The 23,968-nt window shown below is 34.5% G+C and overlaps 1 protein-coding gene across 4 annotated transcripts in view; it reads right to left on the bottom strand.

Annotated features, from left to right (window-relative positions):
- SPAG16 (sperm associated antigen 16) overlaps positions 1–23,968 on the bottom strand; it is a 938,011-nt gene that overhangs the window by 460,594 nt on the left and 453,449 nt on the right. For all 4 annotated transcript variants that reach the window (XM_041737393.1, XM_041737392.1, XM_041737389.1 and 1 more), the window contains one exon: positions 22,657–22,800. In XM_041737393.1, the coding sequence (XP_041593327.1) occupies positions 22,657–22,800 (144 nt within the window). The remainder of the gene's footprint in view (positions 1–22,656; positions 22,801–23,968) is intronic.

The raw sequence follows: 23,968 nt of genomic DNA, 5'->3' as shown, positions 1-23,968 counted from the left end.
TTATAGAAATTATTTATTGTTAATATATACAGTTCCTTCACTAGTTTATTGTTTGGTTTTCCAAAGCTTTAGAATATAATGATGATAGAGAAAAGTACAATGTTCCTTTAGGGTAAACTGGTAGTATGTGATAGAACCATAACTAAAATAGTATCTAATGTAAAATGAACAGAAGGAAAAAAATCACTGGAGAGTAAACCCATCATAGAACACTTCATAGAAGCATAACATGTGCCTCAACCTCAAAATGGGGAGGGCTCTGGATGGACAAACAAGAAGGTAGAGAGCAATCAAAGTCAGTGAGGAAATAGGTCAAAGTCCAGGAGGAAGAAAAAATAATTTTGTAACGATTTTATTTATTTATTCATGACAGACACAGGGAGAGAGGCAAAGACATAGGCAGAGGGAGAAGCAGGCTCCCCATGGGGAGCCCAATGTGGGACTCAATCCCAGGATCATGATATGAGCAAAAGGTAAATAACCACTCAGCCACCCAGGTGTCCCTTAATAATTTTAATTCAGTCTCACAATTACTTTGGCTAGCACTAAGTGCTTGTGTTGGAGAAAAGGGGGTATGCCAAGATCAGAAAATTGATCTAGATCAAATTATAGAGGGCTTCAAATGTTACTATAAGGAGCATTTTTTTTTTTTTTGTCATAAATAACAGACTGTGACTGAGTGGTGCACTAGAATGTAACATGATAACAAAGCAATGGTTTAAAATAACAAATCAAGGGCCCCTGGGTGGCTCAGTTGGTTAAGTACCTAACTCTTGGTTTTGGCTTAGGTTTTGATCTAATGGGTCATGTGATGGAGCCCCATGTCAGGCTCCATGCTCTTTGGGGAGTCTGCTTGAAGATTCTCTCCCTCTGCCCCTCCTCATTTTCAAATAAATGAATAAATCTTAAAAAAAATCAGTCAAGGCTAGACAATATGGACTTGAGAGAGGCATGCAAAAATGGCAATGTGTGCCATCATCCATAAATGATATTATCAAGTCTAAAAGTACCAATTAGACCATTAGCATGATGACAAATATTTTTCAATGCCATACAATGTTGGGAATACAGAAGTAAACATTATGATTCCCAGTCCTGCCATTCCATAAGAAAATGTTAGGTGAAAAGGTGTATCTGAGATATTATCATAATCTGGGACGGGTCAGAGAAAGATGCCCTTAAAGTGACTTTGAAAGCTCAGGGCTATGAACTGAATGTTTCTTTTCTGTATCCCTTGACCCCCCAAATTCACTGTTGAATCCTAATCTCCAATGTGATAGTATTTGGAGATGTGGCTTTGGAAAGGTAATTAGGTCCTGAGGGTAGAGCCCTCATGATAAAATCAGTCTTTTTAAGAAGAAACACTAGAGAGTTTGCTTCCTCTCTCTGTTCTCAACAATGTGAGAATACAATGAGAAGACAGCCATCTGCAAACCAGGAAGTGGGCTCTTACCAGTCACCGGATCTACCATCATCTTGATCTTGGACTTCCAAGCTTCCAGAACTGTGAAAAATGTTTAAGCCACCCAGTATGTGGTAATTTTTTATAGCAGAATGAAAAATGACTAAGGCCCCTAGCCCTGAAAGTATACTGAGAGTTAGCCATATAAAGAACAAGGGGAAGGAAGAGTTTGGAGAACATTCCAAGTAGAAAGAATAGATACTGGTGTGCTAGATAAATATTATCAGTTTTCTGGAATTTTATCTATTTATTTATTTTTTAATAATCCAAGAGCCTTTGATGAGCAAAATTACTGAAAAAACTAAACTACAATTGAGCTGAGCAATCTTGGGAGAATTATCTTGCTAAGCATGCTCTCGCTTCTATAAGAATCATAAAAGGCATTATGAAGTTGTCAGAATAAAAATAATTTGTAAAATGGGGTATTTAAAATCTCTTTGAAGTCTGTTAGCAAGTTACATGACACATGGCATGACAAAAGAGCATGAACCCCAATATTGAAATTTTGGAGAGGCAGAAAACTTGATCATTTATAAATAAATTCTAAGGCATGTGGCATTTTGACAAAAATCAAAGCCAGCCAATAACCATAAAAAAGATCAGATTAGTATGGGAAAGGGCTATTTAGCTGGGGAAAGGAGGGAGAAGAGGGAAAAAGTAAACATTTTAATCAAATCCAATACTTTGTTATTGATTTCTCTTTGCCAGACATACCTTGTAGAATACTTATAATGCTTTTGACATTGAGATATCTGGCCAAAGCTATTGGATTCGTCAAGGTAAAAGCTCAGTTCCTGGTGTAATCTCTTGTATTTCATTTATATGTGATTTATTTCTCTTTCCACAAGGCTCTTATTATTGATAAAATAAGTAAACTCGAGTCCCAAAGGGAATCTGATGTCCACTCACACAAAATAGGTTTGTAAAGTCTAAGCAGCAGCCAAGAAAAGGACTCAACAACATGAAGATCATGGGTTTCTCCTTTTCTTTTTTCTTTTCTTTCTCTCTTTCTTTTTTGTTTTGTTTTTCTTTTGTTTTTGGTGCAAAGTCAATACTAGTCAGATTTTCTGTCCCTTTATGTGATAGCCAATTCATTATCCTTGAAGTTTCAAATTACAAAAAGCTATGTTCCTACACTTCAAATGAGAGTTTTATTCTTCGAAAAAATTTAATGTCATTTACTGTCATTAAGTCTGTATCTGCTTGTAACTGGATACTTTTACACAATGTCAAATCTGCAAAGATTTTTAAAGTAAACGCTACTGGGGTATTTTCTTAGTTGGTTCATCAAAGTTAGGATGATTGTCAAAAAAATCTTGACAAGCCTTAAAGCTGTCTTGTTTAATATTCTCAGTAAGATTTCAGATCAGGCTTAGATATCACGGTTTCCCAAATGTTTCAAAATAATGTCCTGGTTAATACTTAATGTAACTACAGTAGGTCTTATTGAATTTTGTATCAATCAAAGACATCAAATACATGGAGAAAAATGAATTTATAGTTATAATAAAATAAAATTAGAATAATTCTTAATATATACACATCAGACCATTTTTATTTAGTGTCAAAAGAGGGAAGAAATGTAAGCTATAGTTCTTGCATCTTGCACATTTTAGTCTGAAGGTGGTGTTTAGTATTCAGACCCCTAGAATGCTAGCACTTGAAGGACCTCATTCGTGAGTCCAGTCCCTTCTGTCTTAAATCTAAGATCCAGAAGTGTCCAATAAAAAGGAAGAACTAAAGCTGACTCTAATTCATTGCAACTTCTTACTGTGTTCAACAAAGACTTCTGGTTGTCAAATGCAACAGGCATATTGCATATCTTATTTCATGAGTTGCTGGTGTTGATCTTGTAATTTAGCTCTCTTTCTTGCATCTCTTCTCTCCTGGCTTCCTCAGACCCATTTTGTCTTTGTTCATTTCCTGTTCCTTCGCACCTCCTACCTGGACTCTTATTCTATCTCTGCTGTTCACTACACATACTCTGATTCAATTAGTTCATCTCACCCTATTCACCCCCCCCCCAATATGGAGCTGTCATATAATTTATGACTCAAATTGGAACAATATTCACAGTAAGGGGGCGTGCCATTAATAGTTCTATAAGGGTAACAGGTATAAATTGGAACTTTTCTGAACAAACCAGGATTCATGGTCATCTCATCCATATAAAATGATGGAAAGCAAACATGGTTTCAATTCTCTACCTCTTCCTGTATCCAAGACTTGACACTGTAATTCTGTTAGTGTCCACCTTCTCTCACTCTGGGCTTTGGCCAGTAGAATGAGAAGGAAATATTATGCCAGTTCAAGCTTAATCTTCAGGAGAATGCAAATACATCTGTTGCTTTTCTGGCATAATTAGGCTTACTTATCCTTGCACCTGTTCCTTGGTGTGAGCATACACCCAACCTAGCCCATGGGACAGTAGGCGAAGCATGTAGGGATGAGACAGGTGGGGTATTTTAAAGGCACTCCAGCTGACACCATCAGAACTGAGCCATCCAGCTGACTTGGCTTAAAAACAGATATACAAAGAAGCCCAGCTCAAAGAAAAGATCTTCCCAGGTAAGAGCAGTATTTACTGCTGACCTACAAAATTATGAATTCTATACTCTTATAGTAAGCTAAAAATGTTTGAAGTAGTTTTATTATGCAACATCGCTGTGGCAGTAGATAATTCATAGACTAGCTCAAAAATCTCTCTCCTGAGATTCAGAGTCACATGCTAAATATCTACCTAAATGTCCCACAGATGTATCAAACTCAATAAACGTCCCCCAAATTATAAAATTTTCCAGAAATGCATCCCTTTACCTATATTATTTCATAAATCTAAAGTTAAAACTCTGGAAACATATTAAATTCTCACTCTTATCCAATTCCAACAAGAAGGGCTATTTTTATTGAGTCTATCTTTTATATATCTTCGTAAGTCACTGTTTTCTTCTATCACCACTAACTGGACCTTGGTTTTCAGTCAGGGCTCTTACAGAGAATTAAGCCCTAATGGTATTTGAAAAATTCAACCGTCTCTAACAAGGATGCCAACCAAATTAAAACAACAGTATATTTAGTATATCACTAAGATTTCTATATTGCTTACCTTGCAATTATCAGTAACAAAACTTAAGAATGAAAACCGACTACAGTCATGTCTCTGCCTTTATAATGGCTATGGTTATTCTAGGATTGTGCTCAGCATTTGATATAGTTTGTAAAAAGAGTTGAAAATAAATAGAATGGCCATGCCCTGACCCAGTTTGCCCATATGGATGTGGCCCTGGTGCACATTTACATCACAGCATATTGTAGATGCAGAATGACAACTTTTGACCTGAGGGCTTATGTAGTCTTTCAAGGTGTTACATCCTCTCAATTAGAATGCTTTCGTATATATTATAATGCCTTTCTGAGGTGAGAACTGTGAGCTTTACTGATATTTGTGAAGCAACAAAATTTTCTAAAAACTGCAATAACCTGCCAAGGTTTCCTGTGTAATTTAATCAGGCCATCAATCAGCAAGGTTAGGTCATACAAGCTAATATTTCTTTACAGCTTAGATACAGTTGAATGATTTTTGGTTTAACTAGAGGCAAAATGTTAGTTTCTCATGACATTTAACAGTTCTAGGAGTCATTATTTTGACAGCATCTATTTGACCTGAGAAACTTCCTGCTTACAAAAATAGTCTTAGGGTAAAATTTGCTTATATAAAAACTCAGGAATAAAAATGACCTCAAAGGTCAATTTTAATCATCTATTAAAAATAAATATGGACTTCTGAGTTAAGATCATGGCATGGACCAGGCCTCTAACTTTCCCCACCCTGAGTTTATAAGAATGGCCATGAATGAATGAAAATAAAGAACAATATGCTCTATATTTGAAGACTGGGAAATGTCATCAAATGCCCAAGATTTCGGGACACCTGATTGGCTCAGTGGTTGAGTGTCTGCCTTTGGCTCAGGCCATGATTCCAGAGTCCTGGGATAGAGTCCTGCATGTGGTTCCCTGTAGAGAGCCTGCTTCTCCCTCTATCTCTCTGCCTCTCTCTGTGTGTCTCTCATGAATAAATAGTCTCTAAAAAATGCCCAAGATTTAAAAAAATATTTGCTTAATATACTGCACACCAAATTGGTTGGAAGAATGCATAATGGTCTGGTTTGCAGTTTCGCATCTGTAAAAGAAGAGCAGCATTAAAAAGAACTTAGAAAAAAAAAGGCTAGAAAGCCCCACTAATACCACTTCAGATAGAGAGAGAAAGGAATTTATGGGACTAGTTGTCATAATACACAGAAGGTCATTGCAGCAAGGGATGTTTTTCTAGAACAAGTGTCTAAATTATAAGCAGAATACCCAGTGGGAGCTCTCTCTAGATCTGAATGGATCATAAAATCTCAGAAGTAGGCCTTCCTTTTTAGCAAAGGTCTAAGAAAAGCAGAAAGCTCATGAAGCTTTAAAGCTTCTTTCTGGAAGAAGCATATAAAATTAATGGTAAGTAAGCACACTTAGACTAGTTTCCCATTGAGTTATTTCTTCGTCATCTTGTTTTTTTCTTTAAGCCATAAGATCTTTGAAATGATTCTAAAAGTCAGAAGAATGGGACAATTGTAAAGAATCTGAGAAAACAGCACTCTCTAAAATCTATTCACTAATAAAAAAAGGAAGAAAACAATTAGAAAACTACTGAATCCTATTTGCCAAATGATCAGACAATTCAGCATTAAACAATTTAGCATCTATAAAGGTTAGAAACAATGAGGTAGGAATAATACAAAAAAAGTGAGGATCATGCAATATATTTGGGGATGGGACATTTGTAAAGATGGGATACAGGAGATGATAAACCCGCTCAAGGAAGGGATATAATATATATATATAGTATTTTGTTCATTTGAATGTATCAGTTCTATGTTTTCAATTTTTTTCTGTTAACTGGATAAGTACCATGTGTGGCTCACCTATCAGAAGTGTTCTGTAAGAGGAAGACAGTGGCAGATCCTGAGGCTGCTCAGATAAGGCAAGTGTCAATTTCAGAAACTAGCTGAAGACTCAAGATGCAGCTCAGATTGGCTATACCAAGAACATGCCTTCTGAGCTATCTCGCTCTTATGTCCCAAGTCAGGGAGAAAAAAAAAAGGTGATGAAAATTGCTGTATTCTCTCAAGCCTCTTAAGTATGAATCCGTGACCCAAATTAATTATATATGTGAAGGTGAATATTTGTCTACCATACAAGGCAGATTGGAATGATACAAACAGCAGGATCACATACCATGGCAGATCTATGTGAAATAAGGTATTTTCATATTTGTCCAATTAAAGTGCTTTGAGGGTGGGCCTCAACACTGGCAGTGGCAGGTGACAGATGTGGCTATAAATTAGTGAACTGGAAAAAGAATAAGGTAGCAGAGGCCACTTCCCAGCTCTTCTGGGGATATGAAGATCAGTTCTAAACTGGGTTACATGTATGGTACTTAATTGTTTACAGACAAGAACCACAATTATAGGTCTTTTACATAGAGCAATGAAAAATATAATTATCAGATTAAAATCTGCAAACAAAATAAGTTCAAGGTAAAAAATAATAATTTTTTTTAACTTCACCCCTGAAAGAAGGGTGAAGGGATAAATTAGATGAAGTTGATAAAAATAGAGGACAGAGTTGAGAAATCAAATAGAAGATAGGAGCAATGTCAGAAAGAGAAAGCAAAACAAATGACATAAAAATAATTATTAAACTAATATGAATAAAAATGCTTTGAATTAGACACAAAGACTAGAGCCCACATTTTTCATTCAAAATGAAAAAAAAAATTGTTTATTAAGAATCATTGAATTAGGGCACCTGTGTGGTTCAGTCAGTTAAGCATCTGATTGTTGATCTCAGCTCAGGTTTTGATCACAGGGTTGTGAGTTAAAGCCCCATGCTGGAGCTCCACAAATGTGGAGGCTGCTTCCAAAAACAACAAAAGTCATTAAATTAAGAAGTACTTTGGGTCAAAGCTTGAGGAAAATCTAATAACAACGTAGATATGGAAAAAAACGGAATTGAAAATATTGGTATAATGATACCAGCAGTAATTGGTATAATGATACCAGCAGTAGACAATATCATCAACTGACCATAGAGTTGTTTACACATCTCATATTAAAATAAGTCTAAATCATAAAGATAAACAATAAAAAAGAAGTTTGATTCAAGCCTACAGCTCATGCTGTTCTTAATGGAAAAAAATAGTTATGCTCCTTTGTTACATTAGGAATAAAATAAATATTTTAAATGGTGAAATTAAAAAAAGAGAACCATTAAACAAGAGAATAAATGGTGAGGTGAACGTTTTTATATGCATTAGGGCAAAAAGAGAGCCATAAGAATAATTGGTTAGTAAATAATGCTACATAACTTTTGGAAAAATTTAATATCAAACAAGAATAACAATAACAGAAACAAAAGCAAAAATGAACTATTGGGACTTCAAGATAAGAAGCTTTTGCACAGCAAAGGATACAGTCAACAAAACTAAAAGACAACCTACAGAATGGGAGAAGATATTTGCAAACGACATATCAGATAAAGGGCTAGTTTCCAAAATCTATAAAGAACTTATTAAACTCAACACCAAAGAAACAAACAATCCAATCATGAAATGGGCAAAAGACATGGCAAAGACATGGGCAAAAGAAATCTCAGAGGAAGACATGGACATGGCCAACATGCACATGAGAAAATGCTCTGCATCACTTGCCATCAGGGAAATACAAATCAAAACCACAATGAGATCCCACCTCACACCAGTGAGAATGGGGAAAATTAACAAGGCAGGAAACCACAAATGTTGGAGAGGATGCGGAGAAAGGGAACCCTCTTACACTGTTGGTGGGAATGTGAACTGGTGTAGCCACTCTGGAAAACTGTGTGGAGGTTCCTCAAAGAGTTAAAAATAGACCTGCCCTACGACCCAGCAATTGCACTGTTGGGGATTTACCCCAAAGATTCAGATGCAATGAAACGTCGGGACACCTGCACCCCGATGTTTCTATCAGCAATGGCCACAATAGCCAAACTGTGGAAGGAGCCTCGGTGTCCATCGAAAGATGAATGGATAAAGAAGATGTGGTTTATGTATACAATGGAATATTACTCAGCAATTAGAAACGACAAATACCCACCATTTGCTTCAACGTGGATGGAACTGGGGGGTATTATGCTGAGTGAAGTAAGTCAATCGGAGAAGGACAAGCAGTGTATGTTCTCATTCATTTGGGGAATATAAATAATAGTGAAAGGGAATATAAAGGAAGGGAAAAGAAATGTTGGGAAATATCAGGAAGGGACTGAAATGTTGGGAAATATCAGGAAGGGAGACAGAACATAAAGACTCCTAACTCGGGGAAACGAACTAGGGGTGGTGGAAGGGGAGGAGGGCGGGTGTTGGAGGGGAATGGGTGATGGGCACTGAGGTGGACACTTGACGGGATGAGCACTGGGTGTTTTTCTGTATATTGGTAAGTTGAACACCAATAAAAATTAATTTAAAAAAATAAAAATAAAATAAAAAAAGAATAACAATAACAAACCATAAAGAAAGATATATATCAAACAAAAAAAGTCCATAAGCAAACATTTATTTGAAGACTAAGTCTGGGAAATCTTTATGTATTACATAGTATAAAACGGTTATATTTAACAAACAAAGAAAAGGTTCTTATAAAGAAATAGAATTTTTAAAAATAAAAAAGTTGAGTTATTCACAAAAGAAATATAAATAGCTAATCTACAAGAAAAGATTAGTTTCACTAATAACTTCAGTTTTTTTAAATAATTTCAGGTTTTAGTGTCAATATCATACTCATTATACATCCAAGAGTTTGAAAAAAAATAAAAATTCAGAGTTGGCAAGAATAATCATTCATATACCATGGAAGGGAGTATAAATTGGTACAAATAGAATAGTACATATCTGTTCTAATTTAATATACCTATAGTTCTGTTTCTAATATAGTTTATACATAAAGTAGAATGTAGGTGTGAGTACTGTAGAGATTAAACTGGACATCTTGTAGGGCTAGGATTATACACAAAAATTATTTCATTTTTCTTCTATGTCCAGAATGATGTTCCAAGCATTAAGCATCAATTTAAAATTATCAAATGTGTGTCACTATTTTACCAAGATATTTTAAAAATAGAAATGATTAACTTTTATAAGAAAGATATATAGTAAGCCCTTTAAAATTTCATAAAAGTGACTCTATATCTGCCTATCATACCACTAGTCAGGGTCATTTGTATTTATATGTATAATTGTTTTTTTAAAAGAGCTTTATTGATATATAATTCATATATCATAAAATTCACCAATTTATAGGGCAAATTCAATGGTTTGAAGTATATTTACAGAGTTGTATAACCATCACCACTATTTCATCTGGCAATTTTTTTTCTTAAGTTTTTATTTATTATCAAGAGAGATGCCCGAAGGCAAAGGCAGGTGTTTAACTGACTGAGCCACCCAGGTGCCCTCATCTGAGAATATTTTTATCACACCCCAACGAAAATCCATATTCATTAGTTACTCCTCATTCTTTCCTCTTTGCCGTCCCTGGTAAGCACTTACCAATTTTTTCAACATGTTACAGCATGTATCAGTACTTCATAGCTTCTTATTGTTGAAAAAATATTCCACTGTCTTGATATAACATATTTTCTTTATCTATTCATCAGTTGATGGAAATTTTGATTATTTCCTTTTTTTTTTTTTTTTTTGGTCATCATGAATAATGCTGCTATAAACATTTGCATAGAAGTTTTTGTGTGGACCTATGCTTTTAATTTTCTTGGATATGGGTGGAAATGCTTGGTCTTATGGTAATTGTGTATTTAGCATTTTGAAGAAGTGCTACACTGTTTTTCCAATGTGTCTGTAGCATTTTACAACCTAAGTAAGCCCAGTGAGACCCATTTCTGATTTCTTTCTTTTTTAAAAAAATATTTTATTTATTCATTTGAGACAGAGGGGTACAGAGTGAGAGAGAGAGAACATGAGCAGGGGAGGAGGAAAAGGAAGAGGAAGAGGGAGGAGAAGCAGATTCCCCACTGATTCGGGAGCTCGATGTAGGGCTCGATCCCAAGACCCTGAGATCATGACCTGAGCTGAAGGCAGACACTTACCCATCTGAGCCACCCTGGAACCCCCTTCTGCCATTTCTGATTTCTGATCTCCAGAACTACAAGGTAATAAACTATTGTTTTTGTTATGTTTGTTGAATTTGTCATGCTTGTGGTATTTGTTGCAGCAACAATAAAAAAAAAAAAAAAAACTAATACAAGACCCAAAATACATGAAGCAAAAGTCACAGAATTAATAGAAGAAATAGACAATTCAACAATAACATTTGGGGACTTCAATTTCTTAATTTTTATGATAGATAGGATAATTAGAAGAGCAACAAAGGAATATAAAACTTAACAGTGTAAGCAAATTAGACCTAACAGACATCTGTCAAAGACTCTACTCAGCAAAATAAGAATATACACTCTTCCCACACGTACATCAAACATTCTTTGGGATAACATATTAATGCTTTAAAAAAGCCTCAGTAAATTTAAAGGAATTAAATCATATGAAGTATGTTCTTTAACTACAATGGAATTAAAACAGAAAGCCATGACAGAAGGAAATTTAGGAAGTTCACAAATAAGTGGAAATTAAGTAGCATACTCCTAATTGGCCAATGGCTCAAAGAAGAAATTTTACAAGAAAAATCAGAAAATACTTTTGTACAAATGGAGAAAAAAAACACAACATACTGAAACTTATGGAATGCTCCCCATAGCACTGCTTAGAAGGTAAATATACTATAAATAGTACATTTGAAAAGAATAAAGATTTCAAATGATATCTAACCTTACACATTAAGAAACTTAAAAAAAATCCAAGGAAAGCAGAAGGAAAGAACAAATATTAGAGTGGAAATAAATGAAATAGGGAAAAATACATAGAAAATCAACAATAAAAGTTGGTTCTTTGAGAAAAGCAACAAAATTGACAAATCTTTTGCTAGACTGATCAACAAAAAAAGAGAGAGACTAATTACTAAAATCAAGAATGAAAGAAAGACATTACTACCAAATTTGCAGAATTAAAGGGATTATTTAGGAAACTGCAAACAACTTGACAATAAATATGGCAACAATGTGACACAAATTCAATAACCTAGATGAAATGGACAAATTCCTCAAGTTGAATTAGTAATCAAAACTTTTCCACAAAGAAAAGCTCAGGATCAACTGGCTTCATTGATGAATTTTGCCAAAGAATTAATACCAATTCTTCACAAATGCTTCCAAAAAATATGGGGAGAGGAAATGTTTCCTAACTTATTCTTTTAGGCCAATATTGGTCTGATTTCCAAAGCCAAGAAAGACATCACAAGAAAATTATAACCTCTATCTCTTATGAGTACAGATGCAAATATCTTCAACAAAATAGTAAACTGAATCCAAAAATACATGAAAAGGGTTATATATAGCATGATTAAATAGCATTTATTCAAGGAATGCAAAGTTGTTTGATAAAAATTAGTCGACAAAAAACACTCTATTGATAAATGATAAAGACTATATAGCTATTTAAATAGTTACAGGAAAGTTATTTAATAAAACCCAATACCCTCTCAAGATAAATACACTCACAGAATTGAGAATAAAAGGGAATGCCCTAAACCTGAGAAATGCATCCACAAAAAATCCACAATTAATATCATATTTAATGATCAAAGACAAAACACTTTCTTCCTAAGATCAGCAATAAGACAAGGACCTCTGCTCTTGCCATGTCTATTCAACATTGTTCTGAAGTTTTTAGCTGAATAATTAGATTTAAAAAGGCATCTATATTGGAAAAAGGAAAATCTTTGCAAATAATATGTGAATATAACATATCTAGAAAACTCTAAGAATTCTAACAACAATATTGAAATTAATAAATGAGACTGCATAGTGATACAAGATGCATACACAAAAATCAACTGCATTTTTAGACCTTAGGAATGAACCATCTGAAAATTAAGAAAGCAATTTTATTTACAGTAGCATCAGTACAAATAGAATATTTAGGAATATATTTAATAACAATACTCACACTGTATTAGTTCTTTTCTTATGTGTGTTATAACACATTACCACAAAGTTGGTGGCATAAAATAACACAAATTTATTATTTTCTAATTCTGGAACTCTGAAATAAGTTTCACTGAACTGAGGCCAAAGTATCAAAAAAACAGGTGTCTTGATGGGAGAAGACATCACATAGTTTCATATCACTCTTACTGTAACCCTTCTGCTTTCCTTTTTCACATTTAAGGGGACATGATTACATGGGGCCCACCTGGATAATCCAGGGTAAATTTCACATCTTAATGTCAATGGACTAGAAACCTTAATTTAATCTGCAATTTTAATTCCACTTTATAATATAAAATATGTATAGGCTCTGTGCATTGTCTTGCTTCTTTTCATATTTTCTATTTCTGGTCATTGTTGAAAATCTGACATTTAAAGTAATATGGAAAGTCTGGAAGTCAGACTTCCTCCTCTCCAGGATTTGTCATTGCTGCTATTTGTTGTTGTTATTTGTTTCTTAGTGTCTTTCCTGAAATAATATATTCTTTGTTGTGTGTGGCCACAGAAGTCTGCTCATTTAGCTAATAATTGGACAGGTGCTGGTTTAATGCCTTGAGTCAATAAGTCATCCAACCTTTGCAGGTGGCTCTGTATGGATGCTGGGTACATCCTCAACACCCTGGAAGTTTATAGAGTGCCTTAGCCTTTGCTTCCTGCTTGCACAAGTTCTCAAGGTCAGTCAGAGGTGAGAGATTAGGCTCTTCTCAAGTCTTTTCTGGGCATGCATGCACTTCTTCAAATGCATGTGTCCTCTGACATTTCTAGGAATATGGCAGTATTTCAAAGCCCTTGGGGATATTTAATTCTTCTGCTTTTCTATTTAAGAATTTGGTCAACCTCTTGTCTGTTATTGCTGCCTCTGGCAGCTGCAATATTAAACACATACTGCTAATTGTTTGCTGCAAATGCCCTGTCAAATAATCCATTCACACAGAGTAAGTTCTGACTCGGGTCTAATAAAAACAAACTCTGCATATAGATATTTCCAGGAGGCTTCCAGAAAGTATAAATAGTGATATCTGTCTGAAAATGGGGCTTTGTGATCTCCAAACTTTTTTGGCACCTCTAGTTGCTGGTACTGGTTTTCACAGCTACCATGATTGTGAGGCAGTTGATTTTCAAAGCTACTGCAGAGCTACAGAGAGAGGAATGGGAACAGGGAGGTTTTTCTCCAATAAATCCTCCTTGAATGGGGGCAGGCCTTTGGTTAAGTTCTAAACAAAATTGATTTTAGCAATTTTTGCCAATGTTCTCTCAACTTTTACAGAGAAGGACATTTTTGAAGGTTCTTTTTTTTTTTTTTTTTTTTGAAGGTTCTTATTCAGCCATCCTAGAAATGCTTCCCCTTATAACTGAGGTTTTTTTTTTTTAAAGATTTTTATTTATTTATTCGTGAGAGACACAGAAGGAAAGAGGCAGAGACACAGGCATAGGGAGAAGCAGGCTCCATGCAGGGAGCCCGACGTGGGATTCGATCCTGGGTCTCCAGGATCAGGCCCTGGGCTAAGGGCGGCACTAAACCACCTAGCCACCAAGACTGCCCCACAACTGAGTTTTTGAATGAAATTTATCCTCATGGTAATATTATTAAGAGAAGACTTGATATTTTTTTAGAGGTTTTGTGGCAAATGAAGAATAGTAGGCTTGGGTTTTTTTTTTTTTTTTTGATAAAATGATCTCATTAATAATGAGTTGTATGCATGTGAATGTGTATGTTTGTGCATGTTTGTGAGTATATCCCTATAATCACATGATACTATTAGGAGTATGAATAAAAGTGGCTACATTCCTGGTCTAACATCTTCAATTCTGTTCATTTTAATTAAGTAAATATTTATTGATTCCCTATAATGTTTCAATTGATATGTTATACAAAGATGGGTATCATACAGATCCTGCTCTTAATGTTTTTAAGTGTTCCTTGGATTTCTTTCTTGCTAGGTCAAGGTAGAGAGGCCAATAGACCTGGAGACAATATTGCTTTCAGGAAAAAAAAAAAGACACATCAAGGCAAAAATCTGCCCAACAACATGAACAATTCTGCTGTTACCAAATGCTTATTCTGAGCCCAAGACAGCCAAATGTTCTATATAAATTTTCTCATGCAGCCTTCACGTAAACCTAAGGAAGTAGGTTATTCCCATTTTCAAATGAGCAACTAGGCTACCAGAGATTAAATAAAATGATACATCTGTTTTTGTCATAAAAGCACTTGAAAAAGGGTCTGACTTTAGGAAGTGCTTCTTCTGTAGAACAACGTCCTGTCATTTGCCTCAGGAGAACCCTTGGGCAGTGTCTTCAACTTTCACTGAGCTGTGAGACTATGAGAAATACTTCCTCTATTTTTAAAGATTTATTTATTTATTTGAGATGGAGAGAGAGAGAGAGTGCACAAGTGTGGCAGAAGGGCAGATGGAGAGGAAAGAATCTTAAGCAGACTCCCCATGAAGCATAGAGCCTGATGCATGGCTTGATCTCATGACCCTGAGACCATGACCTAAGTTAAAATCAAGTTGGATGCTAAGCTAACTGTACTACCCAGGTGTCTCAAAATATATATTTTCTTAACACTTTTCTTAATGGTGATTACATATTACTTTAAAAATTAGACAAAAAACATTAAATAAGTGCTAATATTTTCAAGCCTTATCTCTTTCACACCAACAGGACTTACTACATTAAGAAGGAAATTATAATGTATACCCCCTTCAAATAATATAAAGTAGACCATTAATCATTTAACAGGTATATCTCAAAATTATTTTGTTAAAAATCTACTGAGGTGGGGATCCCTGGGTGGCGCAGCGGTTTGGCGCCTGCCTTTGGCCCAGGGCGTGATCCTGGAGACCTGGGATCGAATCCCACATCAGGCTCCCAGTGCATGGAGCCTGCTTCTCCCTCTGCCTGTGTCTCTGCCTCTCTCTCTCTCTCTCTGTGACTATCATAAATAAATAAAAATTAAAAAAAAAATCTACTGAGGTTTCCAGATGATCAAAGTATCTACCTCTAAAGCTCAGGAAGAAGCAAGACACTACAATCTTATGGAAATTGTACATCGACTTCTTCATTATGCTTTGAAATTTGAACTCTTGACTTCGTGCTTCCAGCAAATAAAAAGATTATTCGTGCTTCCGTTTTTTTCAATAACTAAATGATATACTTGTCAAGGAGCTTTCATACTATGATTTTAAGCATTATATAAATATATAAATAGATGGCTTGTACAGGGAAGAGAGAGTATGAGGGATTTTGTAGAGGCCTATTTATTCACAAGTCATAAATCAGCTTATAAGGGTAGAAGTTATGTTTAACAGGATGCTCTCAGGTCTATTTCTGCCTCAGGCAATGAACTCAGGAAAAAAATGCAGCACTCTGAAATTGTTTAAACCACTAATCCCAAATACTTTCTTTTTATAGAGATATTTAGGAAGATACACACTGTTTCACATAATAAGCTCTGGGCATACAAAAGAAAGCATAATCCCAAGAATCAGAGAACTGGACATTGTATTTATCTCAAAACTACCTCACTGTCATTGGTATCATTCCCTGGTAGAGGAAAGGAGTAAATAGCATAGTGTGTGTTCTATTTACCTCTTAATATTAACCTGGAGATTGATATGTAACTCTGTGTTTCAGTTGCCCAAAACTAGTCTGAATAGACCAATAACAATGAAACATGTCTGTGGATAGAGAAGGTCAAACACTATATGCTTTATATTCCTCAAAAAACAAATTGAAATAAAAGTTTTAAAAAGCTTTTGGGGAATCCCTGGGTGGCTCAGCGGTTTAGCACCTGCCTTTGGCCCAGAGCATGGTCCTGGAGTCCCAGAATCGAGTCCCGCATCAGGCTCCCTGCATGGAGCCTGCTTCTCCCTCTGCCTGTGTCTCTGCCTCTCTCTCTCTCTCTCTCTTTTTCATGAATAAATAAATAAAATCTTTTTTTTTTTAAAGCTTTTGGTTTTGGTGTTTCTGATCAAAAATGTTTTTCAATTAAAACCCCCAAAAAAAGTAATATGCAGAATTCTTTCTCTCTTCTTTAGAAACAAAATATGGTATAAATTATTAGTGTAAGTTTTAAAAACTTGTTTTTTTAAGAGCTAAGAGTAGTTATATAACATACATCTTTTTACATTAATTATATTTATTTTTCAATTTATAACTGTTTGATGTTTAACTTGATAAGAACTTCAGACATGATGAAATATGGTTTGATAGTGTTTTTCCAATGGGCTTGGTGGGACCCAGTCATCACAACATATTCTTCCTTTCTTATCTCACTGTGTTTAAGGCTGCCAGTTTTATTAAAAAGTTTTGAGGGATCCCTGGGTGGCGCAGCGGTTTGGCGCCTGCCTTTGGCCTGGGGCGCGATCCTGGAGACCCGGGATCGAATCCCACATTGGGCTCCCGGTGCATGGAGCCTGCTTCTCCCTCTGCCTGTGTCTCTGCCTCTCTCTCTCTCTCTCTCTCTATGACTATCATAAATAAATAAAAATTAAAAAAAAATAAAAAATAAAAAGTTTTGAGTTATCTCCACATCCTCAAAATACCAAATGAATGAATAACAAATGATAATGGTAACGCTTATTGAGCATATATGTATCAGGCAATAGTATTTGTGTTTTTAATATACTATAGCATTTCACCTTCACCATCAATCTACAAGGTAGGTATCATTATGATGTCCATTGCACAGATGAGAAAACTGATAGAACTAGCAAAGGTGAAGCTAGGATTCTACCATGGGCAACCTAAAACTGATTCCATGCGTCAGTGGTCAAGAGTCGGATATCTAATTTGCACTGGGGGATGCTTAGTTTCTACTTTGTGGAATTGTACATTTCACTCAACAGTGCAAAGGCAATGCCAGTGCACATTCTCCGTATTGCTCCACTCTTTCACCATTTTCAGTAACTGATAAAAAATCTCTTTCACAGCTAGTTCCTTAGTCTACCCTGTAAATGCAAAGGGTGTTTTACCTTACCAATGTATGATTGCCATCTAGTGGTAAATATGTAATAACAGTCAGTTCTACAGTGATTAGCTACCCACGTCATTCCTAAAAATTGTCTTGATTCACAAACCCTACTAAGGAACTTAGAAAATTAGATACAAACAAAATCAATTCTATGGCAAACAACTTATAGTAATGATCGGGGTGTGTACAGCATTATTTTGAAATGATACACCCAAGAATTTTTAAATGCTGTCAGTTGTATAGTCTGTAAAATATTGGTCCAGTGTTTACAATTAAAAGTTTCCCATGTACATTTTCTTGTGTGAATCACAAATATGTTAGAAAATGTCAGTGTTCAAATTGTTTTAATAAAAAAAATCATTATCATTAAAGGAAAGAAAAATATGTGGCTGACATTTATTGAGAATAAATATTGATAAGTAACTAAGCTTGCACAGATATGCGAGCCTTGCTCATATGCTGATTTTAGGTATTTTAGGTAGTTTTGATTGTTTGGTTTTATGTTTCCCACTTTGCCTATTACCTGTAAGCACCCATTCCTATTTTGACCTATCTAAGTCCATGGCATCCAGAGTCTACATTCACCCACCGTATTTTCTTAGTTTTCCAGCTGTTCCAAAACCTATTTTTCTTGTCAATTGCAACACATGAAGCTTAACAATATTTGCAAATATATGTGCCTTAAATACAGATACTAGGTTTTTATCCATTTTAAAGTAATTTTCAATATTTATCTACTATTACAATTTATGTTATAATGTCCTCATAGTTGAACCACTTATGTTTTCCATACTTTTCAAATACAAATCTTATTTGGTCATTGCACATTGTTTTTTCAAACATGTGACTGAATTCCAGTTCCTTTCTCTTTAAAAGTTTTGCAACTGTAATTGTGAAGTGGGCCTATAGTTATGGGGTAGGGGCCTGGATTTGTTCAGTTTAGAGTTATATTTTTGCTCTATTTTTAAAACTAGTACTAAAATTTCCTTATTTTCCTTGGCTTCAAAAAATTCCTTGAATGCAAAAATTTATTTTTTAAAATAAAATTTTTAAAACTCAGCCAATAGAACTGCTCAACATAGGAATGCAAAGTACAACTTTTAGAACTGTTTTTTTTTTTCTTTTCTTCATTGTTATTAATCTATTCTGGGTTCTATTCCATCTTGATTAAGTATTGGTAATATTTACTTTTATAGAAATCTATTTTATCAAATATATATATTTGGATAAATATATGTATACTTGGAGATAAATACATGGATATATATATAAACTTAGATGTATATATATTTTTATATATATTTTATAGATATATATTTATCTCTGTGATTTTAACTCCTCTCAAATGACTTAGGTCTATATTTCTGTTTCCTCACTTTCATTTTTCCAGCAGTTTTTTGAGGTGTCTATACTTATATTATTATAGTTATTTTTCTATTTTTTCTCAAAAAAACTTTTAGATTAAAACATATTCCCTCTTTTTATTTTAATTTCTAGTTTTCATTTATTCATTATTTTGCTTTTCTACGTTTTGTTGACCAGTTGTACTTTTTATCTGAATTTATAATTCACTTTTTATTTTTGTGTGTGTGTTTAATAAAAAAAAACATTGAAAGCTATGAATTTTACTCTGACTACAGCTTTGGTTACATCTCATATGTATAGTAAGTATTGTGGTAGTAACTTTTCATCAACTAGTGTTTATAGTTCCTCTGTGACTCAATATTCATTTATTTACTTTTTAATAATGCAGGTTTCATTTTATTTAAGTTATTGATTTATTTTCTTTTATTATTAAATCTTCTTTACAAATTGTAGATTGTATAATTTCTATTCTGAAGAATTAATTTACACTAAATTTTTGGTTTTTTATGTGTTTTTTAAAAACTAACAAATGATTTAAAATAAAAATTTAAAAATTATTTAAAATCTATATTTTCTGTTCATAAAGTTCAACATATACTATTAAATATACTTGCTAGTTTATTAATTCCTCTAATTCCATTGTAATTTTGTTTACTTGACAGGTTAAAAAAATTGAGAGAGATAATCCTTGACTCTGATGATTATAGTTTGTCAGAATCTTCCTGTATTTACAAGATCTTTTGTTTTATATATTTCCACATCATATTATCTGAATTCTCAAGTGAGAAATCATCTTCTCAGCTATTTTTTTCATCTATATATCTTTGATATAAATATTACTATGCCTGTTGTATTTGTTGTTTATATACTGAAGAGGCCTACTTTGGCAAGTGAAATAGGACAACAAAGATTGATTTGCTTAGGTCAGGGTAAGTACTACTGTCATATCAAGTAGGATTGACCCCCAGAAGAAATCTGGGTCATGTCATTGTGGAAGAAGAGACATTGCATTGAATGTCATAGTAATCAGGAAGACATCCAGTTGGAAGTAACGTAAGTTACAGTTTCTAGTCACAGCTACACAGGAACAACTACAATTAAAAATAAAATAAAGAAAATGTATAAGTTTCTTTTCCTGTGTGAAGAGCACAGGGATCAGGTACATAGTATGTCCACTCTGAGCCTCTTCCCAGGGAGCAGAATCAAGCTGGTCACAGAAATGGGCTCTGAGAAAGACTACGATTGCATTCTTTAGTCAAAGATCCAACTACCTACTGAAGTATCATATTTGAATCAAATTTATGTTTAATTTTTTAACAGATGAGTATATAGAGAAATAGAAAAAATATTACCTTCAACAATAAACTATCTTTTTACTGACCAAATTACCTAAGTCACAATAAAAATCAAAGTTCAAAAATTTAAATTTCGGGAAGTGTTAAGTGTCGACAAATTTTAAAACATGTATGCTTGTGTGTACATATATATATTACATACATAATATTATACATGGGTTTTTATTATGCATATGTTTTTCAATGTTGGTTTGCATTATAAAATTTTGAGATTTCAAATATAAACTCTTTCTGAATTAATTTCTACCCCAAATATAAGAGTTTTTTTCTTGTTATTTCTAATAATCATTCGTTATTTTTCACTAACTCTACAGAAAGAACACTTGCTATTCAGCATTTCTCACTTAAGAACATTTAAGGTTAAATGTACTTGTTTCTCAGGATTCCCTACACACTAGGAAAAAAAAAAGTGTAGCTGCATTTTACTACAATTCTGCCAAAGAAAAGTACTAAATGTAAATTCATATTGTGAGTGAATAATGATGTATTTCACCTCATTTTAATTTAAGTAATTGAGTGGGAAAACAGGAAGATCTATTAAAAGGACTTTATGCTGGTCAAGCACTAATGAGAAAAATCTCTGAGTCCCTGGCTACCATGGTAACAGGGCATTATGGAAATCTGATTAGCATGCCCAGCAGCTACATAAGTGATAGGCTATACTACTAATTGCATTGTCTCTGCTAGCAAGATGGGCTTTATGTTTCTAAGAGGTAAGAAGTGGCATGAATCTGTTTATCTATATACCAGATATGAAATGCACTACATGTTTAAAAATTAAATTCACACATCTAGTACCAAAGATAAATTACACTTTAAGGAGCTTTTCAAAAATTAAAATAAATCTCTTCACTGTTCTCATTCAGTCACAAATTTCTGAAAAATTTAGTTTATTTTTATTTCAATCTAATTTCATTGGCATTCATATGAAGGATAAGACAAACACAGTGGTTTTCTTTTAAAGGAATTTTGTGAACATGAAAATAAATCAATAGAGTCCTCGTAAGAACAAAATTTCCCAATGGGATGGTTTAGAGAGTGTACCAAGAACTATGTGTCCCCAAAAGTACCTAGACCAGAGAGTGTTAGAGCCAGATGTAAGAGTATTTACAAATGTTAAACAGTGTAATGATGAATAAGAGAATACAGTCAGGACTGGGGTAGAAAAGGAGGTGCCCCTGGAACAAGTGTGGGCAGAATTTTCTGACACTAGAAATAAGTACCTATGTGTTTAACAATGTCTTTACTTCTGTGCCCTTGGCCTCTGGATACCAAAATACAGTAAATTCTGCAATTACAGGGTTCAATGTCTTCAGTTTTACTTTGTTCTCTTTAATATTTTGAGTGTCATTAAATTTTTAAAGAAATTGATCACTGCCTTCTAATCCCTTTTAGTAGATAACTTAATTCTAAGAGGAAAACCTGTAAGATTAACAAGCAAAGTAAAGACTGGCATGCATTCTTGACTAGAAATCCATGTGCCTTGTCAGAGCTTGCGTGTACAAGGAGCATTAATTGTGCTTGTCCCGGGATACTTCTTACTTTTGCTAAGTGTGTTAGCATGTGGACTTTTACATGTTCCAAATATCAAAAGCTATCGATCTAAAGTCAATATAATGAAAGCCAAGAAAGCCATTTATCTACATGTCTCAAAATTCAGTGGAGGGTGTGGGGTTCCAGAGAGAAAAGTGTCGTGTCACAAAAGCTAGCCAAGTACAAACTTTCATTTATATAAGATGACTAAGTCCTAGAACATAGAGTCAATAATATTACATTGTATACTTAAAATTTTCTTTTTAAAAAAAAAAAAGATTTTATTTATTATTCATGAGACACACAGAGAGAGAGAGAGAGAGGGAGAGAGGCAGAGACACAGGCAGAGGGAGAAGCAGGCTCCATGTAGGGAGCAGGACGCGGGACTTGATCCCAGGACTCCAGTCCAGCATCACGCCCTGGGCCGAAGGCAGGTGCTAAACCGCTGAGCCACCCAGGGATCCCCTATATTGTATACTTAAAAATTTCTAAGAGGGTAGATTTTAAGTATCTTATAATTAATAGTAATGTGGGTGGGAGGAAATTTTCAGAGACAATAGGTGTGTTTATGGCATAGATTGTGGTGGTCGTTTCAGGGATGTACATTTATCTTCAAACTTACCAAGTTGCATATATTAACTTTGCACAATTTTTTTTGTATGTCATTTCATATTTCAATAAAGTAGTTTTTTAAAAAGCCAGTAGAGTGACAAAATATAAACAAGTGCATTCCTGGAGAGTGGAAGCAGGTTCAGGGAGTTGTGTGTACTGACCTGGGATGGAAGCAGCAGTTGGAAAGCCAGTCGGTATGGCCAAATCCTGTGTGAAGCACGTTGCCTTTGGGGAGCCCCACTACCTTCCAGAGACGGTCCTCCCCACAGGTGACTAGGATGTCTTTGTGGGGGTGCATGATGACACTGCACAGGGAGAGACAAGAAGAGAGTGTTGTGGGGAGATAATAGCAAATGATTCCACATTCTGATTAAGTGAAGTGACAGTGGTTATCCCATTTTATCAAGGCAAGTTCGCTTGCAGAGTGTTGGCTCCGGAGTCAGAAGAGCCAGGTTCTACATCCTGGCTGTAGTTCTAATGCTTACAGCTTCTGATTGCCATCAATCTAATAAACTTTACTGGATCTCAGATTTCTCGTTTGCAAACTATGATGACAAGTTAAGGCGAATGTCTAAATCCTGACTTGAAAACAATAATTCTGATTTTCCTTTTATAAAGGAAAAGTCATGCCAATGATGGTTTGGTGTTAGGATATGTGGACCAGTAGCCACGCTTATTACAGAAAAAAAAATTAAGATTCTTTTCAGACTACAGTGTATCTTAAATCAGGCATTATCCAGGAAAAGATCATGAATCATAACCATATTATCATAGCTCTATAACAAATACTATAAATGAAACATTAACTCCATGGCCCACTATCTACACAAAGTGAAGAAGCTCAAATTCTAAGCTAATATGCCACTTAAATTGGCTTCAGTCAATGCACAGTACACAAATTACAGTAATGAATTCAGGATGCATAAGGCAATTCCCACTTTATAAAGGCATAGAGAGAAATGAGAAAGAAGTATGTAAAATTAATGATTAACACATTAAGCAGTATTATTTGAACTGGGCTATGATCATTGTGGCTATTTAAATATTGGAGTTAAACCATTGTAAAATCAAGAGTCTACAAGGTTAATGCCTGATATTTTATCTATGGCAATGCTTTAATCTTATTTATATAGAGTTTCATCTATGCTTTACAATGTAATAGGAACAAATGTGCCCACTGTTAAGCACCTATTAAAATGCCAGCCTATATATTACCAACAAATTATTCAATTTCAGCATAGCCATCTCAAATCAAAGATATAATACATTTACTTGCCTATAATATAGCGAAGTAAAACAAATAAAGACTTAAAAAATAAATTTTTAAAAAACTTATTTATTTATTTATTTATTTATTTATTTATTTATTTATTTATTTATTCAGAGAGAGAGAGGGAGAGGCAGAGATACAGGCAGAGGGAGAAGCAGGCTCCACGCAGGAAGCCCGACCTGGGACTTGATCCCGGGTCTCCA

Source organism: Vulpes lagopus, chromosome 22 (assembly GCF_018345385.1).
Source record: "Vulpes lagopus strain Blue_001 chromosome 22, ASM1834538v1, whole genome shotgun sequence".
Classification (NCBI taxonomy): Eukaryota; Metazoa; Chordata; class Mammalia; order Carnivora; family Canidae; genus Vulpes; species Vulpes lagopus.
This window is presented reverse-complemented; position numbering and strand designations above follow the sequence as displayed.